General features: G+C 44.0%; 1 protein-coding gene across 2 annotated transcripts in view; it reads left to right on the top strand.

The window, feature by feature from the left end:
* Positions 1-14604, top strand: part of CCZ1 (CCZ1 vacuolar protein trafficking and biogenesis associated) — a 16118-nt gene extending 1514 nt beyond the window's left edge. For both annotated transcript variants that reach the window (XM_086373916.1, XM_086373917.1), the window contains exons 4-15: positions 248-325; positions 1383-1430; positions 2007-2090; positions 3434-3609; positions 5208-5289; positions 7185-7246; positions 7552-7663; positions 11159-11192; positions 11765-11882; positions 12659-12817; positions 13084-13211; positions 14256-14604. In XM_086373916.1, the coding sequence (XP_086230042.1) occupies positions 248-325; positions 1383-1430; positions 2007-2090; positions 3434-3609; positions 5208-5289; positions 7185-7246; positions 7552-7663; positions 11159-11192; positions 11765-11882; positions 12659-12817; positions 13084-13211; positions 14256-14311 (1137 nt within the window). In that variant the 3' untranslated portion in view covers positions 14312-14604. The remainder of the gene's footprint in view (positions 1-247; positions 326-1382; positions 1431-2006; positions 2091-3433; positions 3610-5207; positions 5290-7184; positions 7247-7551; positions 7664-11158; positions 11193-11764; positions 11883-12658; positions 12818-13083; positions 13212-14255) is intronic.

The following is a 14604-nucleotide window of genomic DNA, read 5'->3' as shown; positions in this document are numbered from 1 at the left end:
ACTCTGTGCGACCCCATAGACGGCAGCCCAAAAGGCTCCCCCGTCCCTGGGATTCTCCAGGCAAGAACACTGGAGTGGGTTAGTTACAGTACAGTCAGTAGCAATTTAAAAATCAAACTCCTGTTTGGTGTATTTGTTTTTGGGGGCTCCTTTAAGAAATTTTGGTGTTGGGACGTGTTCAAGTTTATTTAAGTTAGGGGAAAATTTAAAAACGCATATAATTGATTTCTTAAATCAAAATTTGTAGGTTGTTCGGAATCCTATCATTGAAAAGCAAAGTAAAGATGGAAAACCAGTTGTTGAATACCAAGAGGAGGAGTTGCTGGTAATGTGTCATTTTTTATTTCATATTTTTAGGAAAAAAATTGTTACTATCTTGAGTGACTGACTTGTTCAGATTTAACTTATGTCACTTTGGCAGAAGTTTCTCAAGGTCAGCACAGGGGAATGTTGTGCTTGTTGTTTCCATGAGCACAATCTTATAAAAACGTGTATGTGCTGTCTCTTACCACTGCCTTCCTCTATTCATCCGTGTTTGAAGCCCTCCTAAAAATTAGACTTGTTTGCTCAGTCTTGTCCAGCTCTTTGCAACTCCATGGACTTAGCCTGCCAGGCTCCTCTGTCCATGGGATTTTCCAGCCGAGAATTACTGGAGAGAACTGCCGAACTAGGCTTCAGTTCAGTTCACTCGCTCAGTCGTGTCTGACTCTCTGCGACCCCATGCATGGACTGCAGCATGCCAGGCTTCCCTATCCATCACCAACTCCCAGAGCTTGCTCAAACTCATGTCCATTAAGTCAGTGATATCTATCCAACTATCTCATCCTCTGTCATCCCCTTCTCCTCCTGCCTTCATTCTTTCCCAGCATCAGGGTCTTTTCCAATAAGTAAGTTCTTCCCATTAGGTGCCCAAAATATTGGAGTTTCAGCTTCAGCATCAATCCTTCCAATGAATATTCAGGACTGATTTCCTTTAGGATGGACTGGTTGGATCTCCTTGCAGTCCAAGGGACGCTCAAGAGTCTTTTCCAGCACCACAGTTCAAAAGTACCAGTTCTTGGGCGCTCAGCTTTCTTTGTGGTTCAACTCTCACATCTTCACATGACTACTAGAAAAACCGTAGCTTTGACTAGACGGACCTTTGTTGGCAAAGTAATGTCTCTGCTTTTTAGTATGCTGTCTAGGTTGGTCATAGCCTTTCTTAGGCTTACGGGTTCATAATTGAATTTAAATACCTCTTCGTTTCAGCACACAACTATTATAGGCCCATGTGTATGAACGTTATATTGCTTTACCAAGAGTCACTATACCTTTACTATGCAATCGATAATTTTTTTGTTTTCCCTCGAATGAGATCTGTGCTGTTTCTGTGGTGTTTGTAGGACAAGGTTTACAGTTCGGTGCTCCAACAATGCTACAGCATGTACAAGGTAAGCACGGCATGTTCTCTAGGTTGAGAGTCCAGCCGATTACCCCAATTTACGTGGGTCATTTAAAATAATTCTTAATTCTTTATCATGACTGTAAGGTGACTATGTGTCTGTTATGGGGAGGAAATAATGGGGCCTGTGAAGCAGTATTGAGGTTTATGCCTGTACCAGTTCATGCAATAAAGAGCCCTTTTCTCTTCCCCGACTTGTCCTAAGAGTATATCTGCATCAGTGAATGATAGAATCCATGTTCTTAAGGAAGGTAGAGAGTGCAAAGATTTGTACGATATAAGAAGTCTAGCAATATTATTTATATAAAGTGAAACTTAGATGTGAGTTCAGGTTTTTTAAAAATGCCCAGAACAATTGGGTGATTTTACAGAAATTTCAGTATCCCTTAACAGTGTTTTGGTATTTTGTGACTTATAACTCAGACTTTCTAATGTAAGTATTTTCTATATTCAAAAAGAATTGCGGGATGAAATAAGCAGAATTATGTAAAAGAGAAAGAAGAACTTGTTATATTGGGAAATTGAAGGACAAAAATTTTTTTTTCTTAATCTTTTACACCATTAGCTTTTTAATGGTACATTTCTAAGAGCCATGGAAGATGGAGGTGTCAAGCTCCTAAAAGAAAGATTAGAGAAATTCTTCCATCGAGTAAGTATTCAGAATTTTATTTGTAATCTTGGTAATTATCAAACTGACTGTTAGAGAAATACAGACAAGTTTGCTTCTCACATACAAACAAACCTAGAAATTGGAGTTGGCGTGGAGACTCAGGCATAGTGGGACGGAATCAGACCAGTGAGGAAATAGGTTAGATTTGTTTTTTTTTTTTTTCCAGTTTTAACCTTTAGTTTATTTTTTATTTATTTATTTTGCCACATGGCAAACGGGACCTTAGATCCCTGACCGGGGATCAGACCTATGCCCCCTGCATTGGAGACCCAGAGTCAAACACTGGATCGCCAGGGAAGTCCCTTGGTTTGTGCTCGTGAATCAGAGCTTCCTGACAGTTGTGCCCAGCTCCTTAAAGCACCTTGGAGATGTCTTCTGGCTTCATCCTTGACCCACCTGTGTCTGTCAGTGTGGGCTTACTCCAAAGCAAAGCAAACTTCTTGGGGTGGATTGGTTAATTAGCAAAGTCGCACGTTCTCATGGATCGATTGTGTTCATTAAACATGCGTCATCTGTACTGACTCAAGGTGAAGTGTGCGGCTGTAACACAGATTTTTTCCCCTTAGTGGTCATGAGTGTGACCTTTCTCCCCCTACATTGTTCTCCTTTTCCTTCAGTGTCAATTTTGCATATTTTACCCTGAAAAAAGTGAAAGTGTGAGTCACTCAGTCATGTCCAACTCTTTGCAACCCCATGGACTGTAGCCCACCAGGTTCCTTTGTCCATGGAATTCTCCAGGCAGGAATACTTCCCAACCTAGATTCTTTACCATCTGAGCCACCAGGGAAGTATCCCTGGTCAAATTCAGTGTGTCTTAGAGGAATGAGTCTCAACTGATCTTTCTCCCGGTACTACTTTAATGTCTGTTTTTCAATTATTTTGTTTCTATGAATTACTTTTCTTTGTTTCTTCACTTTAATGATCATAATCATCGACTCTGACTGTCCCCTGGTTCCTGTTCTGTCTGTATTCCTCTCCTGTCCACCATCACTGACTGCATGCCTTCCAGTGTGATGTTAGTATAACATGGTCCATAATACCATGTGCAGAGGTCAGTCAAATCTGCATAGCACTAATAAGGAATTAACACCTCACAGAGAGAAAACACAGCTGAAAGGACACTAATGACATTGAACTTAATTTTTTGAAATTGGTATTGATTCCATATCCAGTTCCCTGTGGTTCACCTCCATGTTGATCTTGTAAATGTGCTGTTTGCTAGTGTGTAATTGTACCACAAATTAAGACTGTTATTTTCAGCTGCCAGAGTACTAGCTTCTATGTGCTATTAGTAAGTTTTATGCTTTATTTATTTCCTGCAGTATTTGCAAACGTTGCATTTGCAGTCCTGCGATCTACTCGACATATTTGGTGGGATCAGCTTCTTCCCATTGGATAAAATGACTTATTTGAAAATCCAGTCCTTTATTAACAGAATGGAAGAAAGCCTGAGTATAGTCAAGTACACTGCCTTTCTCTATAATGATCAACTCATCTGGTAGGTACTCCCATCTTTTAGGATCATAAAAACAGCAGTGACTGGATTGATAGCAGGTTGTCAAACTGGAAATAACAGCCGGGGGTGGGGGTGAGAGTGGGGTGGGGTGGGACGCGCCTTTTTAGATATTGTCAAAATAAGGCAGTGATTGTTTAAACCAAAATTAAGGTAATTTTGTTTAAAATTACTGAGCAGGGGAGTTTAAAACTGGTTCCATGAATGATGGAGAAAATGTTAGGTTTACGACTCCCATTTTGATTTTGGTATTTTTCCAAAAACATCTTCAAAGAACTGGCATAGTAAATGTGATTTTCATAGTTTCTTTTAAAGAAGCTACTATTTTAAAACATCCAAGAAGTTAAAGGTACTATAAAATCAGGAAATTAACTCGCTGTCATCAAGCTATATTTGGGTCTTGTCTCCTAGGGACAAAAACATAATTTCTTTGATAAAAGTGTTGCTACTTAAGAAGCAAAGATAAACTGTTACTAAATGTTCTCAATGACCGAAGACTAACCCCGGAAGAGCTGTGTGAATGTGCATGAGCCCTCCGGGGCCCCAGCCTCGTTGGGGGCCGAGCTGTTTGCAGCTGAGGGGGGTCTGCCCTGGAGGAGCCACTGAGGTTCCTGGGGGCGGGGCCCGCTGAAGGCCCTCTCGCTCAGAGCCATTCTGTTTTGGGGTTTGTGTTTCGGGCTCCTCGTTTGTGCTCTGTGAATGTTGATGGCAGGGAGTGTTCCTGTGCTGACAGACCAGGCTGCTAACATAACCTGCGACTTCCCTTGGAAAGAAGAGAGGACCTCAAGGGCCTTGGGGGTGTCACGCAGAGGCTTGGTTTCTATCAAGGGAGATTTCAATTTAATAGGAAAAAAAAAACCCAGATACAGACTCATTGTTTATATCCTTACCTGAAAAACTGATTTTTTGGAGAAGGAAATGGCAACCCACTCCAGTGTTCTTGCTTGGAGAATCCCAGGGATGGGGGAGCCTGGTGGGCTGCTGTCTATGGGGTCGCACAGAGTCGGACACGACTGAAGCGACTTAGCAGCAGCAATGACTATATAACATCCAGCTGAAGACTAGCCAGGAGGGTACTCTTTCAGCCCCCTTCTGATGCCTGTGTTAGAAGCTTTCTCTGTCTCCTTTATACTTTAATAAAACTTTATTACACACACACACACACAAAATGAAAAACTGATTTTGGATCAAGTCCAACAACGCCTGCTGGATTCTGTGCACTTTTCCACGTGCCACTTACTTTTGTCTCATTTCAGAGTGGATGGTTTCCCTGAAAGCTTGTTTCTTTCTCTGCCCACTTTTTGCCTACTCTGAAATTGAGAGAATTAAAACCCACGTACATGTCTGAGACATAACAGGACCAAGTTCCTTGTCCACAGCGTACACTGTATTCAGGGTGGTGGGTGAGAGAAAGCGTGACCAGTAGCCCAGAAATCTGGTACCTGGAGCAGAGTGGCCATCAGCTGCTGACGCTCCCTGGATAATCCCACGTAAAGAGTCAGAGGTGATGTTTAATCACAAAACAATGGGAAGATGGAAGACCAATTCCAGGCTTTTAACACAGTACTTTTCTGATGTTGCAGGAGTGGATTAGAACAAGACGACATGAGAATTTTATATAAATACCTCACCACGTCTCTGTTTCCAAGGCATATCGAACCTGAGGTAAGATGGGGTACTAATCTCTAGAGAGATGGATAAATAGGTACTTAGGGGAGTGGAGGGACGTGGTGGGGGGCAGTTCTCATCTACAGTTTACACTGTTAGTGTGATGTTCAGTGATGGAGCTGTCTGTCGGTATCCACGGGGGCGTGCTAAGAAAAACCCTGATACAATGTAAACGTTACATAAGTAGGTGCCAGCATGTGGCAAATTCAAATTTTGCTTTTGGAAACTTTGAAGCTTTTTCTCCCTGTTTTCAACCTGCAGTTGGTTGAATCCACGTAACATGGAATCTGCAGGTGTAGAAACCTCTTGTGTCACTTAGCATGGAGAGCTACGTATGCCAGCTTTTCTGCATTTTGTTCAAATGCAGTTGCAGAGGTGTAAGAGGGAAAACTGGATCTTTAGGCTGGGTTCTGGGAGCTCTCAGAATGCCCGCGATCTTGGACAAAACAGTGGTCTTTGCACCTACAAACAGGAGATCCAGTCCTGAGTTGATTTTATACTGCCGCCTGGCTTTTCCACTATGGCACTGACTCTCCCACTTTTCTGCAGAAAACTGTAAATAATACCACAGTGCTTTCCCCAAAGCATCCATTTTTAGCTTTAATTAGGTAAAGTATTCATAAGCCATGAAATTATCATTTTGACCCAAGGGTGAATGCGCGCACACGTGCACACACACACTCTCCGTTGCTCTATTTTTTAAGGCCATGCCTTGAAACAGGAAAACATCTTTCAGATAAGAAATCTCAAGGTTTTGAGAAGGACCCAGTCCTGCCCTGACTTCCCTTCTGGGTAGTTTGAATATAGTGGCTCACGTTGCTGGAGTATATGCTGTACACCAGACACAGTATACGTACCCAGAAAGCTTGCGTTATCTCATGACATCCTGAGAGCTGGGGACCTCACCTCCATCTTACAGAAAGGAGACCCCCATGACTCACCCAGTGCCCCCCAGCTAGTAAGTGACAGAGCCAGGACTTGATCTCTGGGTCCGCTTGATGCTAAAGCACCTGCTTTCAAGCACACCCTCAGAAGGACCCTCAGGAGACTTTCCCACGGAGGGGCAGTGCTGTTGTAGCAGCTGAAAGCTCTTGCTGCTTTATTAAACGTCTAAAGAGCCAGACTTCTAAAACAGAAGCGTACAACAGGGCAGCGGGAACACGGGCACGGGAGGACTTGTGTCAGCGCAGGCTGCATCTGTGAGTTAGCTGTGTGTTTTTACTGTCAAATTTGACAGTGCTTTTCAGTCTTTCAAGTTGTATGCTAAAACCTTACATAGGCTAGAAAAACATCAAAAAGTTTTAGAAGAATAAACTTCAGCTAACATGCCTGTTAGATTTGGATTTTTTTTTTTTTTTTCATTTCCTACACATATTGAAATAGTGTATCTTCAGCAGAAGAAACCAGGAATGTGATACAAATAAAAACCTATAAGGAGGCACAGTGTCATGACCAAAGGCAGGGACTTTGAAGTCAGACAGGCTTGGGTTTGCTACCCGGCCCCTCCACTCAGGAGCTGGCCGCATTGGTGAACTTCTTCAAACTTCAGTTTCCGCTTCTGGAAAATTGGGAGAGGGCATTCCCCACAGGGGTGAAACAAGATGAAATTGAGTAATTGATGTCATTGCCTAGCACGCGTCAGCCTTCGGTTATTGCTGTCAAGCCCGTATGTGGAACTTGGGGTACAATGAAGTTCTGGTTAAAACCAGTGAGTCCTTTCTGTTCCTCTGTAATCCTTCTCCCCCTGCCGCTTTTTTTTTGGTGGGGATGAATATGGGAAACTGATACAGATACATGGCATGGAGTCAACCAGTAGATACGAATGCTGTTTCTCAAAGCGTTGAATATAGAAAATCTAAGAAGTCACTTGTCGATATTAAATCTGTTTACAGTTGGCGGGAAGGGATTCTCCAATAAGGGCAGAAATGCCAGGAAACCTCCAACACTATGGAAGGTAGGACTCCTGCCCTCTGATGGACAGTACTGGATTTTATTATCTTTTCTGGTAAAGATAAAATCACAAACACTGAACTGCCTTTGTGCTGCTTTGCTGACAATAATCAGCAAAGGAAATCCTTTTGGTTGCAATGAATTAAAACTATTCTTTTTTTATTTTCTGATATGGTGTTTTCTAAGTAGTGTCTAGCTTCCCCAAAAAAAGGGGGTGTGTATTACCACCCTTTATAGGAATGCACTGTTTATATATTCCTGCTTATATCTGCCTGATTGAATCAACGCATCTCTGTGCTTGCTTTTCAGATTCCTCACTGGCCCCTTGAACCTTAATGATCCAGAAGCAAAATGCAGATTCCCCAAAATTTTTGTAAATACAGACGACACTTACGAAGCTCTGCACTTAATTGTTTATAAGGTAACAGTCGTCTCTCACTCCAGGGTTACAGGTCGATGCTAAAGTAGATCTTTCTGGCACAGCTTCCACCAGGTACACCAGTTGGTGTGCAGGCCTCTCACATGATCCTTGAAACAGTGTCCTCGCACGTTCTGGTTATTGTAAAACTCGAAATGGGTGCTTTCTGGAGTAAGAGGTTTATTCTCAGTCCCCGTGGAACAGCTCCGTGATTTGTGAGAGGGTCACTGTCTGCGGCCATGACTCACAAGTCCTGCATGTGGACAGGTCAGGCCGTCAAGGCCACTGTCGTTTGACGCCTGCCCCCCCTTCAGTGGATTCTGCCTCCGCTCTGCTTTTAAAGCTGTGGGCTCGCTGATTCACAAGGATAGTCTGAGTTTCCGTCGGGATACTGTCTCGTCAGGATGTAAATTTACGTTAAAGCTGTGGGCTCGCTAATTCACGAGGATGGTCTGAGTTTCCGTCGGGATACTGGCTTGTCAGGATGTAAGCTTACGTTGTGTGGTCACTACACTGTTTCAGACTCTCTGCGACCCCATGGACTGTAGCCCGCCAGGCTTCTCTGTCCACGGGATTGCCCAGGCAGGAATACTGGAGCAGGTTGCCATTTCCTTCTCCAGGGGATCTTCCTGACCCCGGGATTGAACCCATGTCTCCTGCATTGCAGGTGGATTCTTACCACTGAGCCACCAGGGAAGCCCCCTGTTTATGTCAGGTTGGGTGGTTTTTATTTGGCTATGTTGGGTCTTAGTTGCGGCACAGAGGGTCTTTGATCTTCGTGACCAGGCTCAGGCTTCCAGCTGGCCTCTGGACAGTCGTGCAGACGGCACAGTGCCTGTTTCTCCCAGCAGAGCCAGGTGACAGAGCGTAGGGCGTGTTGCCTTCCAGGGAGGCTCACCCAAGCCTTGACATCCAGAGACTGGGTGCAGGCCCCGCTGACCACCCTCGTGGCCGACTATCTGTAGCTGGCCTCCCAGAGACCTCCCAGAGGCCCAGCTGGCCTGCGTGAGCTCAGGGCCATGAGGGGTTGCTGGTCTGTTTTCTTTCATTTTGAAGTCTTCCCTTGGTCTGGTTTTGGTATAAGGTTGATATCCTGTTTTTGAAGGCTTTCTGGAGGACAGGTGTGAATTCTTCAAATGTTTGGTTACAGTAAAGCCACCTACGTCTGGACTTGTCTTTGGGGACGTGTTTAACTCATTAATCTCTTTACTTATTATTGGTCTTTTCTGATTTTCTTTTCCTCTAAGTCAGTTTTAGTAGTTGTATCTTTTTAGGAATTTGTCTATTTTAGGTTGTTCAAGTTGCTGGTGTCAGTGTTGTCATAATATATAGGCTTGTACTATTGTCTTTTAAAGTCGGTAGTGCGGTCTCCCCTCTCATTCCTTTTAGTCACGTGCGTCTTTTCTCTCCTTGGTCTAGATGGGCCAGCTAAAGGTTTTTCAGTTTTGTGGTTCTTTTCAGAGGATCGTCTTTTGGTTTCATTTTTTCCTCTTGTTTTTCTGTTCTCTGTTCCAGTTTATTTCCGTTCCAGTCGTCATATCCCTCCTTCTGCTTGCTTTGTGGTTGGTTTGCGCTTCTTTTTTCCAAGCTCTTAAGATGGAAGGTTGTTACTGATTTGAGGTCTTGCTTCTTTTTTAATATATGTATTCACAGCTGTAATAAAAGACTAAAATACTAAGTTGTAGTAGATTGCCTTTTATAAGCGTTTCTCCATCTGCTGTCTGCCCTGAGGAAAATTTCCCTCTGGAAATTTGATTGTTTTTTATATTTTTCTCCAATTACGATGTTTCCCTGGGGAGAGAGATTATTAATATGTGAATCAGGGCGGTGAATCGGGCAGGATTATCCATGAGTTGACGGTTGTTGAGAAAGTGATGGTCCTTGGGGTTCGTGTGTTACTTTTCCAAGTACATTTTTAATGTATTTGAAATTCTTCAACTTTTTTAGTAGACTTTAAAAGGGCTGTTTTTTTGTTTTCTTTTCTTTAAATAAATTTCTAAGGGGTCAGGCACACAAATGTCTGATGGCAGACACAAGGGAGGCAAGCTGGGTCGGGGTTCGGGACCCTGTGTCACACAGAGGGGCCGCGTCCCAAGGAGACCAGGTGGTGGCCAGAGGGAAGAGCCGTGGTCCCAGGTCTCTTGATGCCTGAGGAGAGGCTGGAAATTGGGATTTTGGTAGCAAACTAGTTGGCATCTAAGTCAGAATGACTTGAAACAAAAAGAAAGACCTATATTGGGTGGAACCGGCCTATAAGCCACCCAGTCTGCAGCCTCTTTATGGGCAAATAGTAATTACCATTCAGTTACAGAGGAGCATAAATGTCATTAGCTTTGACCACGCACACATGAAGTGAGAGCTGAACAAGGCTGAGAAGGAGAGGTACGGAGAGGTGCAGGGCACGGGGAGGTTCATGCCCTCATGAAAGAGTGGCTGTGACTGGAGGCGTGAGGACTGAGCCGTCTGAGGCTGCAAGGTGAGCGTCCAGCGGAGGAAGTAGAGTGGCTTAAACCGGGCAGGGGCGGGGGTGAGGGCTGAAGAGGGGCCGCGTCCGTCACGACAGCCAGGGTGATGGTGCTGGAGCCGGGGGCAGGGGTGATGGCTGAAGAGGGGCCGCGTCCGTCACGACAGCCAGGGCCGTATTATCTAGACAGTCACAGTGGTTGCCGGGGGAGCAGGCCTCAGAGGAGGAAGTCTTTTGCATTTTCATCACAAACCTGGGTTTTTTTTTGGCTGCCTTGAGTTCCTGTGGCGCACAGGCTTCTCTGCTTGGAGAGCTCGGACTCTAGAGCATGTGGGCTCAGTTGCCCCAAGGCACGTGGAGTCCTAGTCCCCCGACCAGGGACTGAACCTGTCCCCTGCCCTGGAAGGCAGATTCATAACCACAGGACCACTAGGAAGTCCCAAGCCTACATGTTCTGTTTTGGCCTTTTTTTTTTTTTTTAACACTATTACACGACTTTGATAAATGTAAATATTTTTTGGCTGTTCTATTTACACTCTGGCTTGCTGTAGGTTCCCGCTACTTACTCCCATCAAAACTGCAGTATTTGCTATAATAAAAAAGCAAGCCAGGTGACATTAATTTACTGGGGTTTTTTCAAACACACACAAGCATATTAGAATAATGAATACACAGGTACGTATCACAGAGCTTGATTAACATTATGGTGATAATATCTCTCGCCTCTACACATTTTGCTTTTTTGTTAGCACGTTTTAAGTCATCCTGTCATTCCCCTCAGAGTTCATTCTGCATCTCTAACTACTAAGGGCGTCTGTGTTAGCGTCAGCACTGCCATTATCCTGCCTGACCAAAATAAATAATACTTCCCTAATATCATCTAATATCCAGCCCCATCTAGATTCCTTCAGCTGACTTTGGAAAGTCCTTATAAAGTTGATATGTTTAAAAAAAGATTCAAACGAGGCCACTGCGTTCGGTTATTTCAGTCCTCTTTTTGTACCACGTCCTAATCTTGGTTTCTTTCACCCCAGGCCATGAGCGCAGCTGTGTGCTTTATGATCGATGGTAGGTACGCACGTGTGTCTGAGCCTTGTCTCTTTACACTTTGCTCCCTTCCATTCCTGAATGATAGATATGTTGTCGTAGCAACACGGAGGCCGCGTTAAGCCCTATCGCCCATCGAGGGCTTCCGCTGTTTCTAATATCGCTAAAGTCCCAGCTTGCCTGCTTCTGTGCCTTCTTGCCCATGATGCGATCACAGGGAGCGCCCATCTCAAAGGAGCTTTAGAATTAGGTAATACCTGTATGGACCAACGGTACCGGGCCGTGAGTGCTGCTGTGGTGGTTGTTAAATAAGAATCTGACCTTCCTTTTACTGAGGGCAGCCAGTCAGTTTACCACCCCGCAGGGCATGCTGCAGTCCACATTGACAGTGCGATGAGTCTTTGCCTCTTTTTCATCTTAAATATAACTAATTCTGAGCCCTGTGTCTCTTCTATTTCGGAGGGGAGAGGGCTCTGATCATTTCATTATTTCCCAGATCAGTAGTTTGCATATTGTTAAGACAGTGAAGTGAAAATCGAGCTCGTTAACCCCTGGCCCCCGATACTCACTAGTATTTCTTGAATTACTCGTAGCCTCCATTCAGCCCACACTGGATTTCTGCCGCAGACTGGACAGCATCGTGGGGCCCCAGCTCACAGTGCTGGCATCTGACATCTGTGAGCAGTTTAACATCAACAAGAGAATGTCTGGGTTTGTACTCTGCTTCCTGGTTATTTTCAAGCATTTCACTGGCTTTGGGTGAATCAGGGTGGCTTTTACTTAGAACGTGGATGGTGTTTTCTGAATCCAGATAACACACGTGTTGATTGGCCTTGTCTGCAGGGCTTCCTAGGGAGCTGTTGCCGGGTTTTTCTGCCCCACAATGGTGGCTGGGGCTAATGCATCCCCTCTGCCCTCCCCGATGGCGGGGTGAGTGTGTGGGGTCAGGCCTGCCAGCTCCGCCCCTGGTCTTGGCCTCGTGCACCCCTCCCCATGTGCCCTGCCCAGGCTGTGAGGTCCACGCTGGCAGTGGTGGTCAGCAGGGCTTTGCTTTGTGCAGACGGAACGCACTCGGCCTCCTGTGCAGAAGTGTTCCCGGTGAAGCTGGCTGTGACGTGAGCCAGTCCGGGTTTTTCTTTAGTTGGCAAATAACTGAGTGACTACCGTTTATAAAACACTGTACTTGTAAGAAAATCATCACAGTTAAAATATTTTTGGTTTTTAAAATGCATACTTGAGCTCACTGGGAAATTCAGTCATATTGAATATGTCACAGATATCCAAGAAGTTACTGCCGAATGTTATGTCTTAACTGAGGTTCTTGATTTGAAGGCCTAGCCATTGAAAACACAACCTTAGCCATTGTACACACAGGGTTTTGACACTGTGGCTGTATAGTTGGGGTAATGCTATGATATTTCAGAAACTTTCTTTTCCGTGTAATTGTTCTTTCAGAATGTTACCATCTGAATAACATGTGTTCACAGGTCTGAAAAAGAACCCCAGTTTAAGTTTATCTACTTCAACCATATGAATTTAGCAGAAAAAAGTACAGTTCACATGAGGAAGACACCCAGCGTGTCACTCACATCTGTCCATCCGGATCTAATGAAGATTCTGGGTGACATCAATAGTGATTTCACAAGGTAATTCTCACCCCCTCTCCAGTTAGGTGTCTGCTCTCTAATGAGAATCAGCTCCAAACACCAAGTGATCCCAGGCCCCTTCAGAGGGCCTGACCACCTTCTTGGGTGAATGTCATCAAGCCCGGGAGTGGCTGGTCACTCACAGGGGACTGACTCCCTGACCTTTTCAGGTCGCTCAGGTTTCCTGTTTCTTATTTCAGAATGTTTGTCAGAGTCCAGCTGTACATATAAAATAAACAATTGGTCTTGAAACTCCTGTCTTACAGAGTGGACGAAGATGAAGAAATCATCGTGAAAGCCATGAGTGATTACTGGGTTGTTGGGAAGAAGTCTGACCAGAGGGAGCTGTATGTTATTTTGAATCAAAAAAATGCAAACCTGATTGAAGTCAATGGTAAGTAGGGTTTGGTGTCTGAGCAGAATTTTAATGCTGCTGATGTTTCACAGACTCTCTTTTCAGTGTGCTATGGAGCATGTAAACAGCAAACGTGACTGTTAAGGTTGTTAAGCAGAGGCCCCTGCTGCTCAAAGGAAACCATCACTTGGTCTCTTTTTCTGTAACTTAGTTCCTTGAAAATGTATGTGAAAAACTTGCCTATTTCTTGGGAAACTTGATACAGGCCAGAAGAAATTTATTTTCTCTAATGCTGAAGAAAAAAAAATATCCCATGGCTTTATACACCATGTAGTAAAATGTGCGTTTTGGGAGATCCCTGGTGGCCTAGTGGTTAGGGTTAATAGTTGCTGCATTGAACTTTTTGAAAGGGCTACCTTGAAGATGACAACCCTGGAGGAGCTATGGTGATTGGCAGTGGAAAGAATCAGGACGTGTGAAAAATCCTTAAAAATTTATTGACTTAAATAACTTTGCCTATGTTAATGAATAAAAAGAAACCTTTTGTGCAGAAAGTCAGCATAAAAAAAAAAAAAATAGTTGCTGCATTAGGAACGACGGCAGTTAACACACGCCTCTCTGAAAACGGGAATTGAGCTTAACGTCCAAAGGGTGGCGCCACTGTGGAGCTCCTGGTCCTCGGTTCAGGGCTGCCGCTCGAGTGTGTGCTTGTGTCAACTCCTGTCCTCGGCTCAGGGCTGCCGCTCGAGTGTTTGTGTGCTTGTGTCAGATTCCTCAAGATTTCAGAAGTTGTACTCCTAACCCCCAACTCATGGATGTCTGAGGCACTTCGGGTTTGCGCCCTGTCAGGCCCAAAGAAGAGATGCTAAATAGTGTGAAAGTCTCCTGTGTATCAAGCCTTTTTATTTTTCTCTCAATTTACAAACATATCAAGGCTTCTAAGATTTAAGGTCAAATTCGTTGAAGACCTTTATTTATCTCCAACTTTATTCCCAGAGAATTATTAGAATAAGGTACCGATCTATATCCTATAACCTCTTAAGTGAGAATTTCTTCCCTTACTGTTTTCTGTTCTTTTTGCAGAAGAGGTCAAGAAGCTTTGCGCAACGCAGTTCAACAACATATTCTTCCTGGATTGACTTGACAAGGGCTCCGCGAAACATCTTTTAAAAAGCAACTCAGCAGGCATGCTGTTTCCCACGGCTGGTCATTGGTCATATTATTGACTGGATTAATGACAATAGTAAAGCAATACTTGCTCTGAAGAGTCAAATTTCTACTCAGTCTGATGATTCCTGAGGTTTTTAGATTTTAAATATTTATGTGGAATTAAAGGTAGTCGGCTACACCTCTGTCATTCCATTCTTTTGACATTATGTGAATATTTTACTGGAAAATAAGACTAATAAATTGTTTAAAAAGTTTGTAAAAA

The sequence above is a fragment of the Bos grunniens genome, chromosome 25, assembly GCF_055505025.1.
Source record: "Bos grunniens cultivar Pamir isolate PY7600 chromosome 25, Bosgru_T2T1.0, whole genome shotgun sequence".
Lineage (NCBI taxonomy): Eukaryota > Metazoa > Chordata > Mammalia > Artiodactyla > Bovidae > Bos > Bos grunniens.
The sequence above is the reverse complement of the archived record's forward strand: the minus strand, read 5'-3'. Positions and strand labels throughout refer to the sequence as shown.